The sequence below is a fragment of the Dermochelys coriacea genome, chromosome 2 (genome assembly GCF_009764565.3).
Source record: "Dermochelys coriacea isolate rDerCor1 chromosome 2, rDerCor1.pri.v4, whole genome shotgun sequence".
NCBI classification, from domain to species: Eukaryota; Metazoa; Chordata; order Testudines; family Dermochelyidae; genus Dermochelys; species Dermochelys coriacea.
The window spans coordinates 221,827,143-221,851,983 of record NC_050069.1 but is presented as its reverse complement, the minus strand read 5'-3'; the positions used below and the strand labels follow the sequence as shown (position 1 = coordinate 221,851,983).

At 40.0% G+C, this 24,841-nt stretch overlaps 1 protein-coding gene across 2 annotated transcripts in view; it reads left to right on the top strand.

The window, feature by feature from the left end:
* Positions 1–24,623, top strand: part of SDHAF3 (succinate dehydrogenase complex assembly factor 3) — an 80,446-nt gene extending 55,823 nt beyond the window's left edge. The window contains exons 2-3 of one of the 2 annotated variants that reach the window (XM_038392665.2): positions 7,406–7,503; positions 23,708–23,842. In XM_038392665.2, the coding sequence (XP_038248593.1) occupies positions 7,406–7,503; positions 23,708–23,828 (219 nt within the window). In that variant the 3' untranslated portion in view covers positions 23,829–23,842. Of the gene's footprint in view, positions 1–7,405; positions 7,504–23,707 lie in introns of both variants that reach the window. The other variant, XM_038392666.2, reaches the window with a different exon arrangement.
* Positions 24,624–24,841: the final 218 nt, after the last annotated feature.

The following is a 24,841-nucleotide window of genomic DNA, read 5'->3' as shown; positions in this document are numbered from 1 at the left end:
GGGACAGACAGAATACTTATTTTCCCATCCCAACCCAACTCATTGATAGTTCAGAAGGCTACTGAACGTAGAAGACCCCATCATACAAAAGCCCCCGCCTCAGATAAAGAGGCTTAGACGCTGGGCCTACTGGGACGAAAGAACTTCTTTTCAACCAGTCTCCTCCTCAGGATTGTGAAGTACCAACCCTTTTTGTTGAAGTATGACTTTCTCCATTATTATAGGCTGGTAGAGCCGGCTGACAGACTACCTTCAGGGAGTAAGCTTTAATTTTGGGCCATATTTGATGAGGGAAGCTAGTGGCCAGGTTGTTATTACAGGAACCACATGATGCAGCATACATGGCATCCTGCTCACTTTGTGGTCATGAGACAAACCTTGTTACAGATATCTGGGTTCCCTAAGCAACAATAGAGGACCTCCTCTTCGAAGGGAGCGCTCTCTTCAGCAGAAGATGTATGAGGCACTCCACTCACTGAAAGATTCTTGTGCCTCCCTTTGCACATTGGATTTATATACACCTCACCTTCATAGAGAAAATTCTTGAGATCACAACCAATACGACCGCCACCACACCACCCAGAGTCCTGTAAGCTACCAAGAAAGTGGCAAAGACTGCAACAGGCAGAAATAGGGCTTCATTACCATTTTCCCTCCAGACTCAGAAGCCTTCTAAAATGGTATTTTAATGAGAGCTGTCACCAGTTGTTTTAGTACCACCTTCTTCCCCATTCGACGGTCGCCTAGCTTGTTTCCTCCCATTGATCTTAACCTCGGACAGATGGGTACTGGACATTATTTCCACTGACTGCACCATCAAGTTGCAGTCCACCCCACCTTTTCAACCCGTCTCCCTTTTCCTCTTCATGACCCCTCTCATGTGAGGATTCTCAACTAGGAAGTGGCTGCTTGATCCAGCTAGAAGCCATAGAGCCCATACCTCTTGATTACAGAAGGAGGAGTTTTTTCTCCAGGTATTTCCTAGTTCCAAAGAAGACAGGTTGGAGGCCAATCCTGGACCTCAGACAGTTGAATATTTTCATCTGTCATACAAGATTCAGGATAGTTGCACGGTCTGCCATAATCCCCTAGCTGAATAAACATGACTGGTTTGGAGCTCTTGATCTGAAAGATGCATATTTCCATATTGATATATATCCAACCCACAGGAGATTTCTGCATTTTATGATGGGCATGTACCACTTCCAGTACAATATACTCCCCATGGGGGCTATCAGCTGCCCCAAGGATATTCATGAATGTCATGGCAGGAGTAGCAGCCCATTTCCACAAAATACCATATTTCCCTATCTCAATGATTGGCTTCCGAAGGATCGACCACAACCAAGAAGTATACATAATATCGACCACCCTACTAGACCTGTGCTAGTCCTTGGGGCTTCACGTAAGGTCCACTTAAACTCTATAGTTCATGTAGGTGTTAATCAGAGGAACCCTGAACTCAATTATGGCCAAAGCATACTTACCACAAGACAGGTTCCTAGGCCTCAAGGACCTCAGTGCCCAAATCCTTCTCAGGCCTCAGACGACAGTTTGTTTCTGTCTGATGCTGTTGGTGCGCATGGCAGCATGCAACTATGTGACCTCATTCACCAGATTACACCTGTGAAGTCCTCAAACCTGGTTTAAAATCAGTCTCTATCCTGAACAAGGACTCCTTAAAGAAGAAGGCCTTGCTCCTGCTTCCTGTTTGAATGTTTCTCACCTGGTGGGAAAAGAGGAACAATGTATGCAGAGAGATCCCCTTCACTCCCTTTCCTACCTCAAAGATACTCATTACTGATGCACCTCTCCTGGGTAGGGGAGCACACCTGAACAACCACATAGCCCAAGCCTCATGGACACTGCGGGAGTCCACGCCTCATATTAATGTGCTAGAACTACAGGCTGTCCGCAAATGCTTCCTGTCTGTCGTCTGATCCACTCAAGTTCAGACAACTTGACCACTGTTTACTATATAAACAAGCAGGGAGGAACAAGATCCACACCACTACGCAGGGAAGTGGTACAACTGTGGAACTGGTGCATCCAGCACATTACCCTTTCTGCAGTACATCTTCAGGAACTCATGAATTCCCTGGCAGACATTTCAGAAATGACCACGAGTGTGAACACCACTCTTTAGTGGTCAAAATTTTTTTCCAACAGTGGGGGTACCTGTCCTGGGACCTCTTTTCAACCAAAGAAAACAAGAAATGCTGAGCTTATTGCTCTCACAACAGCAGGGGTCTGAACTTCAGAGGGGATGCCTTCCTAGTCCTGGGGTCAAAGTCATTTAATGTATCGCTTCCCTCTCAGATCTCATGTTCTCTGGTGAAAGTAATTCTAATAGCATATTGGTGGCCCCATCATGACCACCCGCATGTGAATTCACCTACAATCATTTTGCCCATGACTCTCTCTGAATGGGGACAGAACTGAACATCCAACCTAACTTCCTTCCAGCTCAGAGCCTAGTTTTTGGTTGGGCAACAGACTTAGAGTGAACCTACTCAAATAAGATGCAATCCATCTTGCTTAGTAGTAGAAAACCTTCTATACCTGTTATGCTGCTATGTGGAAGCATTTTTCACTGTGTTGCCAAAAACCTCACCTTTCTGTGGAACCATCAAAACATCTCTATATCCCTGACTACCTCTCCCTAAACACATCAAGACTTTGTCAGCTCAGTGAGAGTCCATCCAGTGGCTATCATCGCATTTTACCATCCTGTAGAGAGCTACTCAGTTTTTACTCATCCCATGACAGTCCAATTCCTTAAAAGCATTTTTAGCATTTTTCCTCTGATAAATCGACCAACAGCTCCCTGGGATCTGAATTTAGAGCTGACAGTGCTAATGCAGCCATCCTTTGACCCTTTGGTTTCATATGTATCAATGAAGGTGGCCTTTTTGACAGCATTTACTTCAGCTAGGAGGGTAGGATGAGCCTCAGGGCAAATCCGCCTTATATAATCTTTCACAGAGACAAGATGTCACTCTGACTACATCTTAAGTTTGTTCCTCAGATCCCATCAGACTTCCATCTAAAACAAACAATTCATCTACCTGTATTTTAGGCAAAGCCCTACAGCACTAGAGTCACTGGAAATTACACTTTCTAGATATACAAAGGGCTCTGGTTTTCCACTTGGATCAAACAAAGCTTTTTCAAAATCTCCTTGACCTGTTCATTTCATTTGCCAAAAGATTGAAGGGCGAGGCCATCTCTTCTGAGAGACTCTGAAAGTGGATCTCTGGCTGCATCCTCCTCTGCAACCAGCTTTTAGAAACTTTTCCTCTGCATGGTATCAGGATTCACTCAAATAGGGCACAGGCTGCCCCAGCAGCATCACCTCTTTTTGAAAATGGCAGGGCAGCTACTTGGAGCTCAATCCATACATACACTGCCCTGACTCAAGTCTTGGCAGAGTCTGGTGCCATTTATTTCCTCATACCTTCCTCCTTAATTAGTAACTGCTTGGGAATCACCCACAGCGAATACCCATAGGGACCAGCACTCGAAGAAGAAAAGAAGGATACTTACCTTATGGTAACTGGAGTGCTTTGAGATGTGTGGTTCTTCTAGGCATTCATGACCTGCCCTCCTTCCCCTTTGCTTCAGATGATTTGTGAGGGCCAAGACTATACCAAGGTTCAGAAAATAGATAAATTAATGGAGGATAGGTCCATCAGTGGCTATTAGCCAGGGTGGGCAGGGGATGGTGTCCCTAGCCTCTGTTTGCCAGAAGCTGGGACTGGGTGATGGGAGGAACACTTGATGATGGCCTGTTCTGTTCATTCCCTCTGGGGCACCTGGCATTGGCCAATGTCGGAAGACAGGATACCAGGCTAGAAGAACCTTTGGTCTGACCCAGTATGGCAGTTCTTATGATTTGTGGTATTGTTGGAACTGAAGGGGTAGTCTGTCTGCATCATCACTTATACCCTCGGCTTGCAGCATGAGGAAGCATAGTGCACAGATGTGGACCAATGCACGGTCCTATTGAAGAATTTCTGATCGTGGGGCACGGAGTGCATGCGTACCCCCAGTGAATATCCATAGGGACCAGACATCTTGAAGGTAAGTAGCCTTCCAACATTTTTTTGGTTTTCCCATAGTTAATTTATAGGATTTTACACAAATGAGCCTCCCTTACCAATAATCATTTAAATTGCTACTTCACTTGGCTCTCCTGTTACATGGTCCTTCCAAAGAGTTATTGGACACACAGTGTACATAAACCAGTCTGTAGTTTGGTATGTTAACCAATTTTATTGAGGTTATTCTTAAGAGAATTAATCTATATATTTCTTTTCACAGAGATATCACATAGAAACAAGTAAGGAGGGAATTTTAATGACGGATAATTTTTTTTCAGCCTTTGGGGCCATTGACTGCGTACGCATGGCTGTTTTTGGAGGGTGAGATTTTCAAAGCGGCCATATTGAGTGCCAAATTCTGTCTGGAACTTTTGAAAATCCCAGCCATGTTGCCCAATGCCAATGAATCTTCATATTTAAAAAGCACATGGTTCCATGTATAGGTTTTCTTTTTATTGAAGTCCTAATGAAATTCCCAGGATTAGCTCCAGGGGAGGAATGCCTAAAGATGCACATGCAATTTTGTTGAAATTATGACCCCCCCAAAGGGCTGTAATTCACTAGGGATAGCTGGGCTGCCACAGTTGGTCTATACTGGGCAGGACCAGGATAGAACTGGCCAAGGTAGTGCAAAGAACTGCAGGACAGAATCATGTACAGCATTTTCTATTACCAATTTGTTTTCCAAATTGACCACTGAAGGACCCAATGTTGTTCTATTAAAGTAGAGAATATGGAATTTATTCAGATAAATAAATTTTACCAAATAAATAATTTGTTTTTTTTTTTTCAGTCGGTGCTTTGCGCTGTGCATGTCAATTTTTCAGACTAGCAACTTTCTGGATGATTTATGAAATATTACCTACATTTTATATAAAATTATTTTTAACAGATTATTCTCAAACGTTGTATTTATATTAGGCCAGTAACAGCAGCATACAGTGTCTATGTGTAGAATTCTGTATTCTCCCACAGGAATTTCAGTGTTTAGATTTTCATTGCTACATTAATTTCTAGTATATCTGAGTTTTTGGCTACAATCATCCTACATGACCAGTAAAAGAACACTAGTATTGAGTCCCTTTTGGAAATATTATGCTTGAAGAGCTTTACTGGGTATAAATTAAGTATAAGAATGTGCACTGAAACATGGTGCATGCTCTTTAAAGTGCCATCAGCTGGGATGCGTAATCTTTCATACATTCTTGTTTAGTGTCTGCCGATCTGGAAGCTTATGTGGTTGTCTTGGAAACAGGGTTTTTCCTTGCAAATATCTACATGTTCTAGCATATACTGTTTCTGATGTTTTTACATTGGCTTCCAGGAAAACCTGGAAGTAGTAGGCTTGAACTTCCCAAACAAAAAACACTGATAATTTAAGGTGATCGTCCTTTAACTAGAGAACTTTGAATAGATCAGTGTAAGAAATGTTTCCATTTTGTGCTTTAATTATGTGCTGCTGATTTAGATTGGCAAAAGCCCTATAATTTATTACATTAAAGGTCTGAATGAGATTACAATTGCAATTAACTGGAAGCAGTCAGTGTTAGAAAAATCCCAGGCTATAATTTGCTTTAGTTTTATTTTTTAGTATAAAAGTGAAAAAATACAATCCAATCTGTTAAACCTTTTTTCTTTATGCTTAATTGATGGTGTGGTTAAAAATGTTGTTCCTCATTCTGTTCTACTTGTAGGCAAGTGGTAAAACTTTGTATTCTGCCTGTGTGTGTGGCATTACATTTGCCAGACAAAATAGCAAGTGTAGGCAAAATACATTGAACATATTGTTTAGTTGGCAAGAAAGCTGCCAAATAAAGCATAGAAAGTCAAAATAAAACAAAAACAGAGTCATCTTTGGAATTGACTTTTCTTCTGAGGATTTATTAGAATGTGTATGAATATTTTTCAACAAAGCATTTATTTCCTTTCTATAACTTCTTTGGTTACTGTCTAGTCTTCTAGAGCTAGGTATAATTTATCATCATATAGCAGATTATAAAATAGGTTTATCATCCTGTTTATATATTAGAGCTCCAGAATGAACAATTTTCTTTGCTTGTTTTGAATTTTTAATTAGATTCATTAAGGTTTTTTTATAGTATCCTTCTGAAAGTAAATATTTTTCTCTCAGTAGCACTTTAAAAGCCTCCCAGAGCACATTGACAGATAATTGGAGAAGCTTTTTTTTTTTTTTTTTTTCTTAAAAGAAGATAGTGTCTCTTAAGGCTAGATTGAAACCTTGATATGTCAGGGGAAAGTAAGAACCGCTCTTGAGCCGCTACAGGGACTACCCAAACACATGTTCTTTCCTCATCCCATTCCCTTCCTTCTGTTAATTCCCTCACTTATTGTGCAACATTTAAACTTCAGTTGGTAATCTCTTCTCCTCCTCACCACTTCCCTGTGCAGGGTTGGTGATTTTTATAGCTTTCTTCCAAAACTCATGATAGTATGTCTGTATATTGTGCATATTGGTCTCTCTAAGGAAGGGGTGAGCAAACTTTTTGGCCCGAGGGCCACATCAGGGAATAGAAATTGTATGGCGGACCATAAATGCTCACAAAATTGGGGTTGGGGTGCAGGAGGGGGTGAGAGCTCTGGTTGGGGGTGTGGGCTCTGGGGTGGAGCTGGGGGATGAGGGGTTTGGGGTGCAGGATGGTGCTCCATGCTGGGATCAAGGGGTTTGGAGAGCAGGAGGGGGATCAGGGCTGGGGCAGGAGGTTGGGGTGCAGTCTCCGAGCGGCGCTTACCTCAAGTAGCTCCCGGAAGCAGTGGCCTGTCCCTTCTCCGACTCCTATGCATGAAGTGGCCCCCGACCCTCGGAGTGGGGCTATGCGGCTGCTTCTGGGAGCTGCATGCTGTGACCCCCGATCCAGCACCCCATGGGCCGTAGTTTGCCCACCCCTACTCTAAGGTCTGCTAATATCTGGTTTGGGTACCAAGTCTTTGGCCTCCCCCTTGGTCATCTTCCGTCCACGATCATTGCAAGGGCCATCCGAACAATATAACTCACAGGTCTTTACTGGACTTGTCCATACCAATGTATGGAACTTAGCTTCCCTCGACTTGTCTTCAGTTGGGGCAACCCACATTAGGCCCCTTCCACCCTCATTCCCTCCTCCTCCCCCCCCCGTCCTGAAGTGCCCAAACATTTGACCATCTCAACATCTTTGTTTCTGTTGTGGAGAGTAAACTGATATTTTTTCTTGTGGCTGGCTAAGTTTGTTCTGTATACTAGGAGGGGTCAAGTTACAGTTTTATATACTCTGCTTTCTAACATAATTGGCATCTTTTTATCACAGAGAAGTGGGCTCAGCTCCCGCCATTTGCACCAGGCAGCTTCAGTACAAAGCCAGGCATCACTCAGGAGGGCACCAGAGATAGCTACTGTTTACCCTAGGTATTTAAATTTTTTTGCTATTCTAAGCTCTCTACCTGTAATATTCTTTATGGTAGGTCCTCCTCCTGCAGTTATTATAGCCTCAGTCTTACCAGCATTCACTCTAAGTCTCACCTGCTCAAAACTGTTGTCATTTTTCAGAATTGGTTTGCAGAGTCTCACAATCTTCTGCACGTATCACTAAGTCATCAGTGAACAGCATATTTGAAGGCTGGATCCCTTTGTATATTTTTACTCATCACATCCAAGACAATTGCAAACGACAAGGGTTCAGCACTGACCCCGGTACAGACCAGTGTTTACTGGAAATTCTTTGCTATAACCCCCTTTGGTTTTGGCTAGAATTGTAACTCCATCATACATATCCTGGATAAGACTGACGTATCCTTATGGTACAGCACTCAGTCACAAGCTCCACCAAAAAGAAAAGGAGTACTTGTGGCACCTTAGAGACTAACAAATTTATTAGAGCATAAGCTTTCGTGAGCTACAGCTCACTTCATCGGATGCATTTGGTGGAAAAAACAGAGGAGAGATTTATATACACACACACACACACACACACACACACACAGAGAACATGATATAAATCTCTCCTCTGTTTTTTCCACCAAATGCATCCGATGAAGTGAGCTGTAGCTCACGAAAGCTTATGCTCTAATAAATTTGTTAGTCTCTAAGGTGCCACAAGTATTCCTTTTCTTTTTGCGAATACAGACTAACACGGCTGCTACTCTGAAAGCTCCACCAAACTAATTCTTGGTACATGATCATAGGCATTCTCAAGTCCATAAAGATTATGTCCAGTTTCAGTCTTTTACGAATCCTGTTGGAGAAGTTCAGAAAAAACAGATATAGCATCAATTGTACTACTTCCTGGCATAAATCCATACTGACCCTTCCAAATTTCAGCTGTTCTATGCAGACACTTTTCAATTATCTTCTCCCATAGTTTCATAGCATGTCAATTGCTTTCTTCTTTCTCGTACTTTTTTTTCCAAATAGACTTTGCTTCCATATTTTTTCACTAAAATTGAGGGAACAAGTTCTAAATGTAAGGCCTGATCCAATCCCCAATATCATTAGTGAAGAGGCCCTTTAAAGATTATGGGTTATTATGAGGCCATGTATAAGGCTTTTAGTGACCTAGAATTTATCTCTTAATTATTAAAATCACCATGCCTAGTCATAAATAGTGAATATTAGCAAAGTTATGTTACTACTTAAAAATGAGATCAAAAGCATTCAAGACATATATTCTACATAAAAACACACTTAAGTACAGATTAATCATCCATAAATTACAATATTCCTACCTCTGTTACATTTTATTACTGTTATACCATATTACTGACTTAACAGCATTGCTCTGCGCCTAGCTTAACAGTGAGGACACACAAACTTTCCAGTTTTCTCCCAATTCAAGAGGTCTCATGTAAAAAGTCATGTCCAATTTGAATGTCCTTTATGACAGGGTGCTGGGCAAGAACTGCTGACTCAGCCCTCTGTCACGCCAGCTCCCATTAAGGGAAGTAAATTGGAGCTGGCCTAATTGGTGAATGGGAGACAGCTGCCTGCCCAATTAGCCTGGGGCTATAGAAAAGGCTGGGAGGAAGGAAGCCAGAAAGGGGGTGGGGAGTGAGGGAGTGGAAGCAGAGCAATAGCTTTTTCCTCCTGGGTGCAGACACTAGAACCCAAGCTGTGTATGGTGAAAAGGTGGTGGGAGTACAACCTGTAAATAAAGGACACCCATGGTAACTGAACCGCAGGGTCTCCGAGTGACTTTGTCAGCACGGCAGTGGCAGGAGCCAAGGGGATCCTGCAGCAACCCTGCTACATCCTTAAACTAAAAAAAGAAAATTATTGAATCTGTCATTGAGCCATTTCACATTCCTCTAAATAAATGTCATTCCTTCCTCTTAACATCATTAGTAAAATATGTTCAAATAAAGCAGCCCACTTACTATCTTCCTGATCTAATAATATTTCTCCATGCTCATTACTAAATACTGCATGATTATATTCATCAGCTCCATTGTAACTGAACAATCTTTCATTCTCTTCTCCCAAATTACAAAAAACAAAACAGGAAATAAATAAATTTTAAAAACGTGACTTATGTATATGTGGTTGTAATTCACCTGAATCACCGCAAGGTCTTGACCCCTCTCCTGTTTCATTACAGTACCTTTTCCTGAATCTCAAACAAAATCATGATAATAGCCAAATTCCTCTTCTCTTGTTGAGGCTTTTGTTTTTTTCCAAATTGGAATTTAGGACTCTTGGAAGTTTTTCTGATTGTTTCCGTACTTACACACACACACACACACTTCATCATGGAGAATCCCCAAAATCTTGATTTAAAACTTTTAAGTGATAGAGAATCCACTATGATTCTTGTAAATTGTTTCAAGGGTTAATTACTCTTACCATTAAAAATTACACCTTATTTCCACTCTGAATTTGTCTAGTTTCCACTTCCAGCCATTGGATCAGTTATAACTTTTTCTGCTAGATTGAAGAGCCCATTATTACATATTTGTTATCCATGTAGGTTTTTTATAGAATGTAATCAAGTCACTCCTTAATCTTCTCTCTGGTCAGCTACATAAATTGAGCTCCTGGTGTCTGTCACTATACGGCAGGTTTTCTAATCCTTTAATCGTTCTCATGGCTCTTCTCTGAACCCTCTCCAATTTATCAAATCCTCCTTGAATTGCGGACACCAGCACTGGATGTAGTATTCCAGCAGTGCTTGCACCAGTACCAAATACAGAAGTATTTTACAGAAGAAATAACCTCTCTATTCCTACTCAAGAATCTTCAGTTTATGTATCCCAGGATTGTATTAGCTCTTTTGGCCACAGCATCACAGGCAGAGCTCCTGTTCAGCTGATTATCCAGCATGACCCCAAAATCTTTTTCAGAGTCACTGCTTCTCAGGATAGAGTCCCATCCTGCAAGTATGTCCTACATTCTTTATTCCTAGATGTATGCATTTCCATTTAGTCGTGTTAAAATGCATACTATTTGCTTGTGTCCAGTTTACCAGCTTATCCAGATAGCTGTGTATTAAGTGACCTGTTCTCTTGATTATTTACCACTCCCCCAATTTTTGGGTCATCTACAAAGTTTATCAGTAATGATTTTATGGTATTTTTTCCCTAGGTCGTTGATAAAAATGTTAAATAGTGTAGGACCAAGAACAATCCCTGCAGGACCCCATTGGAAACAGACTTGTTTGATAAAGATTCCCTATTTACAGTTACATTTTGAGATCAATCAGTTAGCCATTTTTTAATCCATTTAGTGTGTACCATGTTATTTTATATCATTTTAGTTTTTTTAAATCAAAACTTTGTGCAGTACAAAGTCAAACACCTTACAAAAGTAAACATATATATCAACATTACTACCTTCAAAAAAGATTGTTACTTTGACAGGATTTACATTCCGTAAACCCATGTTGATTTGCGTTTACATTATCTTCCTTTAATTCTTTATTAATCAAGTCCCATATGACCCACTCCATTATCTTGCCTGGGATTGATGCAGTCTGACAGGGCTCTTAATTACCTGGGTCAGAAATTGGGACCCTTTTTAAAAATTGGCTCATCATTAGTTTTCTTCCAGTTTTCTAGAACTTCCCCCAGGCTCCAAGACTTACTGAAAATCAGCTTTAATGGTCTAGCAGTGAACTGTGGAACAGTGAACTGTGGCCACTGGGAGCTGCTGGAAGCGGCATGGGCCGAGGGACGTACTGGTCACCGCTTCCAACAGCTCCCATTGGCCTGGAGCAGCAAACCGCGGCCACTGGGAGCCGCAGGCGGCCGAACCTGGGGACGCGGCAGGTAAACAAACTGGCCCGGCCCGGCAGGGGCTTTCCCTGCACAAGCAGCGGAACAAGTTTGGGAACCACTGGTCTATTGAGTTCCTCAATCATCTTTTTTAAAACTCTTGGATGCAAGTTATCTGGACCTACTGATTTAAAAAAAATCTAACTTCAGTAGCTTCTATTTAACATTCTCCAGAGATACTAGTGAAATGGAAAGAGTATTATCACCGTATGATAAGACTGCATCATTTTGCTTTTTCCCCAAATACAGAATAGAAATATTTATTGAACACTTCTGTCTTTTCTGCATTATTGATAATTCTACCATTTCCATCTAGTAGTGGACCAGTACCACCATCAGGATTCTTTTTGTTCCTAATATATTTTTAAAAATCCTTATTGTCCTTAACTCTGCTAGCCATAGCTTTCTCTTTATGTCCTTTGGCTTCCCTTACCCATTTTCTACAATTACTAACTTTTGATTTATATTTATTACTGTCAGTGTCCGCTTTATCCATTGTTATATATTATTATTTTATTCATTTTTTACAGCTTTCTTCACTTCCCCTCCGATAGGTTTTTTAACTAGTATGACCTTCTTCCTCAATTGTGGCTTTCTGGGCATCTAGTAATGTGTTTTTAAATGATTCCCAAGTATCATCCACATTTTTATATTAAATTCTTCCTCCCAGCTGACTTGGTTCATAGTTGTTTTCAGCTTTGTGAAATTGGCCCTATAAAAACATCAAGTATATATATTACTGGTCTGGACTTTTTTCTGCTTGCACATTATAAATGTGATCAAGTCATGATCACTTGCCTCTAAGCTACCATTAGTTTTTATTTCTGTGATCAGTTCCTCTTTATCTGTTAGGATAAGTTCTGATAAAGAATTTCCCCATGTTGACTGTAACACTTTTTGAGTTTGGAAATTATCAATAATATTTAGAAATTTCAAGGACAATTTACGACTGGCAGCATGAGACTTCCAACATATCGGGAAAAACATCCTAACTGTCGGGTGTGACAAAGTTCCTCCTATACCTTGGTGGGTCTTGCACTTATTGGCGGATTTGCTCGCCTTGGAGCTTCACGGCAGCCCTCAGCTTGGCCTTTTTTCTGAACCCACAGTTCAGGTCAACGACTCCTGTGTCTGACCAGGAGTTGGGAGGATTTGGGGGGAACCTGGGCCTGCCCTCTACTCCAGGTTCCAGCCCAGGGCCCTGTGGAGTGCAGCTGTCTAGAGTGCCTTCTGGAACAGCTGTGCAACAGCTACAACTCCCTGGGCTACTTCCCCATGGCTTCCTCCCAACACCTTTTTAATCCTCACCATAGGACCTTCCTCCTGCTGTCTGATGGTGCTTGTACACCTCAGTCCTCCAACAGTCCATGTTCTCACTCTCAGCTCCTAGTGCCTCTTGCTCCCAGCTTCTCACACACACCACAAACTGAAGTGAGCTCCTTTTTAAAACCCAGCTGCCCTGAGTAGCCTGCCTTAATTGATTCTAGCTGCTTCTTGATTGGCTGCAGGTGTTCTAATCAGCCTGTCTTAATTGTCTCCAGAAGGTTCCTGATTGTTCTGGAACCTTCTCTTTTACCTTACCCAGGGAAAAGAGAACTACTTAGCCTGGGGCTAATATATCTGCCTTCTATTACTCTCCTATAGCCATCGGGCCCGACCCTGTCACAAAGTGTAGTTAAACACTGGAATAAATTGCTTTGGTAGGTTGTGGAATCTCCATCATTGGAGACTTTTAAGAGCAGGTTAGACAAATACCTGTTAGGGATGGTCTAGCTAGTAGTTAGTCCTGCCTTGAGTGCCTCGAGGTCCCTTCCAGTCCTACGATTCTATATGTCATTAAAATTGAAATCCCCCATGATTACTTAGCTTCTCCCTCCATTCCCCCCCCCCCCAATATTGCAGATAAGTGCATAAGGAGGAGATCATCCTGTTCCTTAATCTGATTTGGTGGTCTGCAGCAAATACCAGCTAATACCCCATCTTGTGCTTTATCTGTTAGGACATTGTTCCATTCAAGATCATTTTCTTCTGAGTTATCAGTGACATGGAAACAGGTAGTGGCATTTTGGACAGTGTGTGCCAGTCCCCCTCACCTTTTGTGCACTCAATACTTCTTAAGTAGGATGTAACCATTCATTTTAACATTCCAGTCATTTAGATCATCCCACCAGGTTTCAGAAATACCAACTTGAACAAATTAATGCTCATAAATGAGGAATTCAAATTCCTCTTCTTTGTTACCCAGGCATGTAGCATTGGTATACAGGCAATTTAAGAATTTGTTCTCTTCACGTTCTTTAGTTCCTTGATTAATTTTGTGCTGAACATCTCCATTTTGTGCTGAGTGCTCAGATCTTCCCTCTTTTTACCCTCCGCTTTTGCTATTAGTTTAATCCCCTCCTGACTATTCTAGCCAGCCTGTCCCTGAGACGATTGGTCCCCCTTCTACTGAGATGGAGACAGTACAAACTATTATACTGCCTCCTGTCCCAATAGAAGGTAGACTACTGTTCCACAAAACCAGAATCCTACATCACATACAGAGCCAGTTATTCATGTGCAGAATCGTCTGTCTTCTGTCTTCCTTTGCTCATGGGACAGGAAGGATCTCAGAAAAGATTTCTTGTATATTCTTCTTCTTCAGCATGCTTTTGAGTTGCCTGAAGTCATCTACTATCTGTGAGACATTCTGCGACATAGTATCATTAGTCCCTCCAGGACTGCCATCAACTTGCTCTTCATGCACATGAAATTCCCTCTGTTTTCAGACAGGAAAGAGAACATGGCACATCCATTGCAGGTCACCACCATTGTTCCATCACTGGTCATCTTGTTATCGCATGTAGTGCTGAACCTGGAATGAAGCCTCTCTCACTCATGTTTTCTTAACCCTTCGTTTCTGTAGAAGAACAAAAAGGAGGATACTTTCTCCAAGTAGAAGAGACAGTGAATCCCATTCTCCCGAGCAAAAATGGTCTCTTATGTTTGCTTTAGAATTTATTTCTGTCATCAGTATAACATAATAGCATTCACTGAACTAGGTGGCAGTCTGTACATTGCAGTTCAAAGGAGATGTTTTTCCTTTCTGCACTTTGGAGCCAGCAAGACTAGTACTTTCTTCCTTTGTCATGATATTTTAGAACTTTGAATATCATGCATTCAATTGCCTTTTTATAATTTATGAATTCCATGGATGTTAATAATTCAAAGAGAGGAAGAAAACTGTATGAACCTCATTATTATTTGACTAACCCATTCACTTTATCTCTGTAGTTATCATTTACTGTAAATACTGTCTTGCCCTTTTTTGTAGAAAAGGCTTAAAGAAGGTTTGCTTTTTTAAATTAACATAATAGATGGGATTTTCTAAGGAGCCTTAGTGTTGTAGGACACAATTGTCATTGAGATTTTTTTTAAGTGGGACTTGTGCCTAAGCCACTTTATTTAGCCTCTTTTAAAAAATCGACCCAATAAACCTAAAAAGTATTCTTTAGTATCTCATATTTCACTTGCTGGTAGCTTAAATGTAGTTTTATTGGGGAAGCAATTCTTAATTGCTCTTAGTATTTTGCTTCACAGAGTGGTAACATATAGAGTTACCTAGAGTCCTGATTTAGCCCAGTTTTTGAGATTGGTGTTTTTCAACGGCTGTACATTTAGCATGTAGACTCTTTGGGGAAGACACCTTGGGCTTGATCCCTGCCCCTTCTAGTGCTCTTTGTACTGATAGAGTGTTACACAAGGGACAGAAAGCTGCTTTAGCAGGTCTCCTTGCATAGCGGAATACCCAGGTGGTGAAAAGTTGCTGCAGTTTGAGCCAATAAGGAGTCATTAAAGCCAGCGCTAGTTAGAGCAGTCCTAAGGCTGTTCTAATATGCACCGGGGCCAAACTAGCGCTGATTGACCCTGGCCCCACCTTACCTTGGACAGGAAGACAGAAAGACACCTATGTGCCTCCCTTTCCTCCTCAAGTGCACTCAGCATGGCTGTGAAGCACCTGCAGACCTAGCCACTTGTCTTCAGTTTTGTCCATTTTGCAGAGTGCCTGCCACAAACTATTAATAACAAACCTGGCAGAATAATCCATCCAGTGTGTATTGCTATGTAAAATATTGTGATGTACTGAGGAGTTTTCCTATAGTTGGAAGTTACCAAAAAAAACCTAAAAAAACATTGTGCCACAAGAGAGGTAAATTACTTATATGGTAGTGAAAAACAAGAGTTCAATTCATTAATTAAATTGCTTTCAGTTCTCATTTCAAGGACAATGACACGTTGGAAGATATTCACAGAAAGGTGATCTATATCTAGAGTATTTCAATACATGAAAAGTAAGACATGCTGCAGGCACTTCATTCTTGATGCTCATTACCTACATGTATTCATCTCATGGGGAAAGAGAGGAGATTCATATTTATTTGAAGATTAGGTTGTTTTCCCATTATGGCCTTTAACTTACTGTAGGAGTTTGTCTAAACCTTGCATGTCAAAATATGTATGCAATGAACAAAATGTCACTTGATATTGTAAGCAGAACCTTAAATTTACAGCTTTCCAAGTCATCAAATTATATAATACATTTTACAGATATTTGCTAATTACGTAAAGAATAAATATGAATTTCAGACAGTAACAACATTGAATTCAATAAATGTTCAAATCAAGTTTGGGTGGTTCCTGAAATGGCACCACAGACAAAGCCAGATCCACTGTATTATTTCTTTTAGATGCTACTTTTGTGTTGATGCACCATTGCCTTTAGGTACGGTAAGGTCAGACTTTTCCATTTTCTGGTACATGCAAAAGAAAAGGCTGACATGTCTTTAAACTTGTATTCTCAAGTCTCTGTTTCATATCAGTTTGTGATGTATGCAGGAGCTATTGAAGTTTTCTGAGACATCCAAAACATTCTTTCACCTCGAGACAAATTCTGATGAACGCACCTACCCTCACAGAGGCAGATGTCTCCAGGCAAAGGGGAATCAGTGATGTTATGTATCTAGATGGCAACTATTGGGTGCCACCCTTGAAATGTCGTGGAGCAGAGAACTGTCACACAGAAGAGGTGGAAGGCAAGGGATAGGTATTACCAGGGGACATGTATTCAAATCCCTAGCTCTTGTCCCTTCTTGAGTGGGGATGCGGGAGCTAGGGAAACTGCTATATCCTCATAGGTTTCAGAGTAGCAGCTGTATTAGTCTGTATTCACAAAAAGAAAAGGAGTACTTGTGGCACCTTAGCGACTAACAAATTTATTTTGCTATATCCTCATAGTTGCAGTAGCAATCACAGAGTAGCTCCCAGGCTGCTCACCACCACGTGGGGGAAGGTATTCCTGCCCCTTTGGAATCTAGCCTCATTAGGAATGGCATAGCTTCTGAGCTATGTTCTCGTTATCAGTGCCTTGCAAATTGTGATGTCTGAATGTTAGAATGTAAAGAAAATGGATATAATTCATTATCACGGCCAACATTTCATTTGCACAATTTATAGTGTATGTGGTGTTCTGCTTTAATAGACAGAAAACCCACATAGTCTGGAAAATGACTTTAGATTCATTTATTATATTTTGGATTCCTTTTAGGGTTCTTCTTTATTTTTCGATTTCTGGCCTAGAGATACATTGCATAAATGCCAAGAGCTTTACGTTGCTTTTTTTCAGTATTGTTACTGAGCAAGATTATATAACTGTTGCTGTTTGATATTCTAAGAAGAACTGCACAACAAGAAGTTGATTTTTTCTTCTTCTAGATCTACCACTTAAAAATCAATACTAGTTGGATTGTTCTTTGTGTAGAATTTTGCAACTAGAGTGAAACTAAATAATTTGCCTGTGTAACATGTCAGTGATTTATTAGACTGCTAAAGGCTTCAGAATTCATATTTGGCCATCTAACTTTACAAGAATTTGTACATACTGTAGAACTGAAGACTAGCTAATCTATCATATATGTTATTAAAAACATTGGATTTTCACTGATCTGTATACAATCCCATCCAAAAACCTAGGGCCAGTTCCTGCCTAATGTGACTCCACTGAAATCATTATGCTCAAATGCATTTTATGCTTCATTTCTAACTTTAAGAGTTTTATTGTTCCCAGGTCATCTTAAGAAAAGTAAATAATTCGGCTCCAATCCAGCAAAACACTTAAGCCAGTGTTTAACTTCAAGTATTTGAATAGTTCATTGATTTCAATCAGTGAGCATCCTAGGCAACTCCTGATAAATCCAGTCAACAAAATGCTCAAAACCTATAGTGATCTCCCTCAAATCCCACCCTAGATCTTGATTGTCTTCAAAAATAAATCTACCCCTGAAAACATTTTGCTTCCCTTTTCACCCACCTCCCCAGTACTTCAGAACTGATATCCAGTCCTGTTGCATGAAACTGAGGTTTCCCAGCCTGCTCACAGTATCATTTTCTTCTCAGCTTCAGCAAAAGCCCTTGTACCTAGCAGCACTGAGAAGTGTATATACAGGAGGTAACAGCTGGGAATCTTCTGGCTCAAACTGCAGCTGTCAGAATCAGCAAGAAGGGGCCTCTGAGTAGGTGGAAGGCTTGTTGAGATGTTCTAAGCCCAGCAGTGTTACAACTGTATCCTGCTGCAGCAATTCCATTGCATAATTACCTGGAACAAATTTACACAACCTTAAGCTGTCTGGCCAAGCCAGGAGTCTTGACAGTCAGCAAGTTATAGTTGCCAGAGGCTTTAAAAGAAGAGGGGGAAAAGTAAGTTTTAATTCTTGTCCCCCTTCCACTTTAATCCTGTGCCACTTTAATTTCTTGCTTTCTCTTATAAAAGCTAAATTGGAGGCCTTTTAAATAGCTCTCCATTTAATATTGAGGAATACACAGTGAGAAGTGTACATATTCATTGACCTACACTCTGCTGTTGAAAAGCTGGAATGGGATTGAGGAAGTGGTTTGTAATAGGAGAAAAGCAAAGGAGTCTTGAGCTAACTTATTTTAAGTAAATATTCAAAACAATATGGAAATATTTATCCTTTTCCTTGCCGTTTTCCCTTATCTTCCTACTAGCAATTATTAGAAAAGATGGCTGCCATATTAGTGCACAGAGTGTATGAATCCCCATTAAGGATTCTGCCACCTTTGCTGCTTTTTCACATATGTACAATGTGCTTCAGGTGGCATGTGAGCAGGATTCATCACTGACTTTGGTCCACTGGTTGGATCATTAGCTTCCCCAGCCCGGGCTGTGTACTGACAGGGAGTGCGACATGAACACTGATCCATGCCCCCACCACCCTGGCTTATGGTAAGCAGTACCTTATTCTTTAAATAGTCCCATTGAAACCAGTAGGGCTGTCCAAAGAGTAAGGTACTACACATCAAGAGCAAGTGTTGCAGAATGTGTGCCCTTAAGCTGTGAAGGCTAGTTTAAACAAAATTATTTTGGGACTATTTTCACCACTGTTACTCATGTTGGTTAGGACCTTATTCCATAGTGTGGTTAGATGTTAGGCTGCATGTGTGTGTGTTTCCTCTGTGTACCGCCCCAGCCCTGTGCAGACAGCTGGCATGGCAGACATCAAGTGAACCACCAAATGACCACAAGATCCATTAAGGGATGAATGCACCCAGCCAGGTTTGTTGTTGACAAAGAATGGTCTAGTATCCCACAGACTCTACCATACCACTAATATATGTATGCCCATAACAATGGATCAGCTTAGTGAACTGCAAGACTTTCCTTTCCTCCCTAGGCCAGACAAAGATACTCTCTCTGAGATACTTGTTTGCATCAGGGTATAAAGTGTGAGTATTGCCCCCTGACGTGGCTAGTTATAACTAGGGCTGTCAAGCGATTAAAAAAATTAATCTCGATTAACTGTACGATTAATCGTGCTATTAATAATAGAATACCATTTATTTAAATATTTTTGGATATTTTCTGTAATTTTCAAATATATTGATTTCAGTTACAACACAATGTGAAGTGTACAATGCTCACTTTATATTTATTTTTATTACAAATATTTGCACCGTAAAAAACAAAAGAAATAGTATTTTTCAGTTCATCTAATAAAAGTACTGTAGTGCAGTCTCTTTATCATGAAAGTTGAACTTACAAATGTAGAATTATGTACAAAAAATAACTGCATTAAAAAAAACAATGTAAAATTTTAGTGCCTACAAGTCCACTAAGTCCTACTTCAGCTAATCGCTCAGATAAACAAGGTTGGTTACAATTTGCAGGAGATAATGCTGCCCCATTCTTGTTTACAATGTCACTTGAAAGTGAGAACAGGTGTTCGCATGGCACTGTTGTAGCCGGTGTTGCAAATATTTACATGCCAAATGGGCTAAACATTCATATGTCCCTTCATGCTTCAACCACCATTCCAGAGGACATGCGTCCATGCTGAGACGGGTTCTGCTTGATAACCATCCAAAGCGGTGCAGACTGACACATATTCATTTCACCATCTGAGTCAGATGCCACAGGCAGAAAGTTGATTTTCTTTTTTGGTGGTTCGGGTTCTGTAGTTTCCGCATCGGAGTGTTGCTCTTTTAAGACTTCTGAAAGCATGTGCCATACCTCGTCCCTCTCAGATTTTGGATGGCACTTCAGATTCTTAAACCTTGGATCAAGTGCTGTAGCTATTTTTAGAAATTTCACATTGGTACCTTCTTTGCGTTTTGTCAAACCTGCTGTGTAAGTGTTCTTAAAATGAACATGTGCTGGGTCATCATCGGAGACTGCTATAACATGAAATATATGGCAGAATGTTGGTAAAACAGAGCAGGAGACAGAATTCTCCTCCAAGAAGTTCAGTCACATATTTAATTATTTTTTTAAAATGAGCATCATCAGCATGGAAGCATGTCCTCTGGAATGGCGGCCAAAGCATGAATGGCATATCAATGTTTAAGTAAATACCTTGCAACGCTGGCTACAAAAGTGCCATGTGAACACCTGTTCTCACCTTCAGGTGACATTGTAAATAAGAAGCAGGCAGCAGTATCTCTCGTAAATAGTGGTTTGGCTTAGCAATTAGCTGAACAAGAAGTAGGACTAAGTGAACTTGTAGGCTCTAAAATTTTATGTAACTGGACTCAAACAAAACAATGTAACAAAAAAAAATCTATATTTGTAAGTTACACTTTCGCGATAAAGAGATTGCGCTACAGTACTTGTATGAGGTGAACTGAAAAATACTATTTCTTTATCATTTTTACAGTGCAAATATTTGTAATAAAAATATAAAATAAGCACTGTATACTTCGTATTCTGTCTTTTAATAAAAGTCAATATATTTGAAAATGTAGAAAAACATCCCAAGAATCTTCATTTCACCTACTAGCATAAGGCTATTGTGACTTAGAAAGATGCAGTGTGAGCTTATGGATTTAATACATTTTGTAATAGTTTAAAAATGGTGTTGAAAAATTGGAGAGAGTATAGAGAAGAGCCACCCAAATCATCTCAGGGCTGGAGAAGATGCCATATAATGAGAGACTTAAAAGATCAATCTTTTGAGCTTATCAAAAAGAAGATTGGAGAGATGATGTGATGACAGTATATAAATACTTTTAGGGGAGAAAATACTGGATATCAAAGGGCTCCTGCTCAGTCTGGCAAAGAACAGCAAAACATAAGACTGAAAGAGATCTCCTGGGTCATTGAGTCCAGTCCCCTGATTTTGCAGGCAATTGTGTACCAAGAACTCATGGCTCAAAGTTGAAGCGAGACAAATTCAAACGAGCAATCAAGCACAAGTTTTAACAGTGAAGGTGATTAATCACTGGAACATGCCACCTAGGGAAGTGGTGGGTTCTTCATCTCTTGTCTTCAGATCAAAACTTGGATGCCTTTGTGGAAGTTGTGGTTTAGGCTAGAGGTCGGCAGCTTTCAGCACATGGCCCATCAGGGTAATCTGCTTGCGCATCGCAAGAAATTTTGTTTGCATTGACCAGCCACAGGCACGGTCCCCCGCAGCTTCCAGTGGCCATGGTTCACCATTCCCGGCCAATAGGAGCTGCAGAAAGTGGCTCCCATTGGCAGGAACAGCGAACCACGGCCACTGAGAGCAGCGGGGGGCTGTGACTGCGTACAGTCAACGTAAACAAAGTGTCTCGCGACCCGCCAGCGGATTACTCTGATGGGCCTCGTGCTGAAGGTTGCCAACCCCTAGTTTAGTCAAACAAAGTTATTAGGCTCAATGCAAGGGTAGCTGAGTGAAATTCTGTGGCCTGTGTTATACCAGATTTCAAACTAAACAACTTAATGATTCTCTCTCGCCTTAAAATCTGAATCTTTGCATAGTGAGATGCTTATTTTTCTAGTGTGCATACTTTTGGGGGTTTCTTTTAATAAGATTTTTGGTTACATTTAATTTCTTCTCTCCTGCCCAATAAAGAAAATGCTATCCCTGGGTCCAGATTCCCTAGGTAGATGTATAACTGAGGGCTAAACTGTAGGATTTAAGTTTTTAAAAATGAGAGAAGTAATATAATCTTAATAAATCTTTCGGTCACTGTAATTGATAAAGCTAGGACCTTGGGTGGGAGGTGAGTTTCCCTATTGTGATCATCTTGTATTTGGAGAAATTAGTGTTTTAAAAATAATTAAGTAGGATAATATTTTAAGTTCAGATAGCTACATCAGAATGCAGTTAGCATAAAGAATAGTAGTAAAGTTCATTACCATTCCCATTTACTTTCCTAGTAGACTATTGCTGTCCATGGCAATTATTTAATCCTAGAAAGTAAAACAAGTTGAAAGCTCTGTGTAACGGAAAAGTTGGAATCAGACATCAGTGCCATAAGTATTTAGATTGTCTATTCACCAAATAAATCTTTTCCTATGAGAATATCCTTTACCATTTCAAGCAAGTAGAACCTTGGACCTTAACCTTGGAGTTAACTGGTGTAAATGCAGAATTCTCTTAACTTGAAGTCTTTAAACCATGATTTGAGGACTTCAGTTACTCAACCAGAGATTAAGGGTCTTTTACAGAAGAGGGTGAGTGAGGTTCTGTGGCCTGCAATGTGCAGGAGGTCAGACTAGATGATCCTGTTGGTCCCTATTGACCTTAAACTCTATGAGAACCATTCCACCCTATCAGTGCCTTTCACATAGTCATTGCCAGTTCATAATATGGTATTTCCTTTTAGTTAGGTATCTGACCTCTTTCTGAATGCTACGGAATTCTCTTTTTGAAAAATTGCTTTGTTTATAAGTTTCACTTTCAGAGTTTGTGATGCTTACATAATGTATTGTAATTCATATGAGACCTGATCCAAAACTCACTGAAGTCAATGGAAAAGCTTCCATCAGATGGTTAGGGGGAATGATAACCAATGCCACCATGAGACTAACTGGAAATCTTGTATGCGTTTTAAAAATTATTTGTACATATAGAATATCAGGCTTGGAAGGGACCTCAGGAGGTCATCTAGTCCAACCCCCTGCTCAAAGCAGGACCAATCCCCCAACTAAATCATCCCAGCCAGGGCTTTGTCAAGCCTGACCTTGAAAAACTCAAAGGAAGGAGATTCCACCACCTCCCTAGGTAACCCATTCCAGTACATATGCTTTGAGCTCTGGAGAGGTGCATTTAAAAAATATAGATAAGCACCCCCAGGTGAGGAAGACACATCAGCCCCAATTCAGGAAAACATTCCTTTTCAGTAAAACACTTAAACATGTCTTAGGTCAGTAGGGCTCAGGCGTGGTCTTAAGCACTTTTCCAAATTGGGGTTAGAGACAGTATTCCAAAATAGGTAGGATGTTTTATGGATCAAAATCTGATTTTACCAGGAAGCATGTGAATAGCCAATAGTTAGCTCAAGCTTTGGAGCACAGAATATTGTCAACAAGCTACCAAGCAATCAGGGAGCAATGTTATATATTAGCTGTTGAGTCACTGAGTAACTATCAAGGCTAGCCCCATCAGTGTATTGCAGTATTCTAGTGTGTATTTGCAGGGAAGTAGTATCACTCCAATCACACCAAAGTGCAAAGTGAAGTCTGTTGATACTTTTGCTCAATAAAGTCTATAATTAAATATACTGTTAGCCAATGGAGATGCATGAATTGATAAAACATACAAATAAATTGGTAGAGAGCTAATGCAGATTAATTTTTAAGCAGAAGTGTAAAACTATGAAAAGGTAGTGGAATTTTGATATATATATTTTAATAGGATTTCATTTTTATTGAAGATGCCCATTTTGTCATTTTGTTTTGAGACAGATCCAGAGAAGGATGCATGGTAAAAAAAACTGTATGCTTTGTACGTTTTAGCAGAGTCAAAGTCAACACAAGTCTTGCTTTTGTCATCATTCTTTGACTTTTTTTTTTCTTCTTTCTGTATTAGATCTATGCAGAAACGCTGTGGCAGCAAGCTAACGAAGACAGACAAAACTCAAGAAAAAAGACTTGCTTTGGAACCCCCCTCACAGAGGAGAAACTTAATGACTTCCATAATGAACAGATAAGACAGCTGCAGGAATTGATGCAAGAAGCCACTAAACCTAATAAGCAATTTAATATTTCTGATGATTCTGAATACAAGAACTAGATTTTTTTAAATGCACTTAAGCATTTTATAGAGCTTTCTTTTTCAATTTGAATAGAACATTATGATGAATAATGAAAGCTGATAATATGGTAACTTTGTTGTTTTTTAACCTGATGTATATGTTTCCTTATGCAATGATGTTAGAATTATTGTATGATCCCAGGTTATGTAAGTTATAACACTTGCACTTTGTGGAACTTAGAAAATGTGCTTTATTTTAAGAATTTGGTAATATTAAAGTTGTCATGTTTTCAAAATGGAAAGTTTTATGCTAGAATTGGATTTAAGCACCTGGTAGGTCTTGATTTCAAGCCAAGTCATTATTTGTAGATCATCCACTTCTTCCTCTAATAATGGAAAGGGTGCAATCAACAGTAATTTTCTGATGGGGATTCAGCAACAGTACAAAGAATGAATGTGTACTACTGATTTGGGTTTATTGTATTGCAAAGAAGTAAACAATGCTTACAAGGATGTGTTGTTCTTTCATTTGAATGAAAGTTTTCTTCAGTTTTATTGTATAATTTTCCTTAAAACAAGATATATTTTTATTCTAAAATTCACCCTGCTTAAAACCAGTCTAATGAGCAAAATAATCAGTTTGTCAGTTAGATTCCTAGAATCTATCAAAGTAGGATTCCCTTCCTTATCCCTGAAATCCTGTTATTTTACAGTCTTATTAATTCAGCAATAAAATAATTCTTTAGTAGAACTGCATACTCAGTCATTATTACACAATTAATATATAAAGAAGCTTAAAGGCTCAGTATCATCCCATATTCTGCTTTTATACAGGAAAAAATGGTTATATCCAACAACAGAAATGACCCCCCTTTCATAGTAATTTATAAATATTAGAAATAGATTAGACAAGCTTTAATGGAAACAAAGCACTGCATTCTGCAATACAGTGTGTACCTATTGTAATGC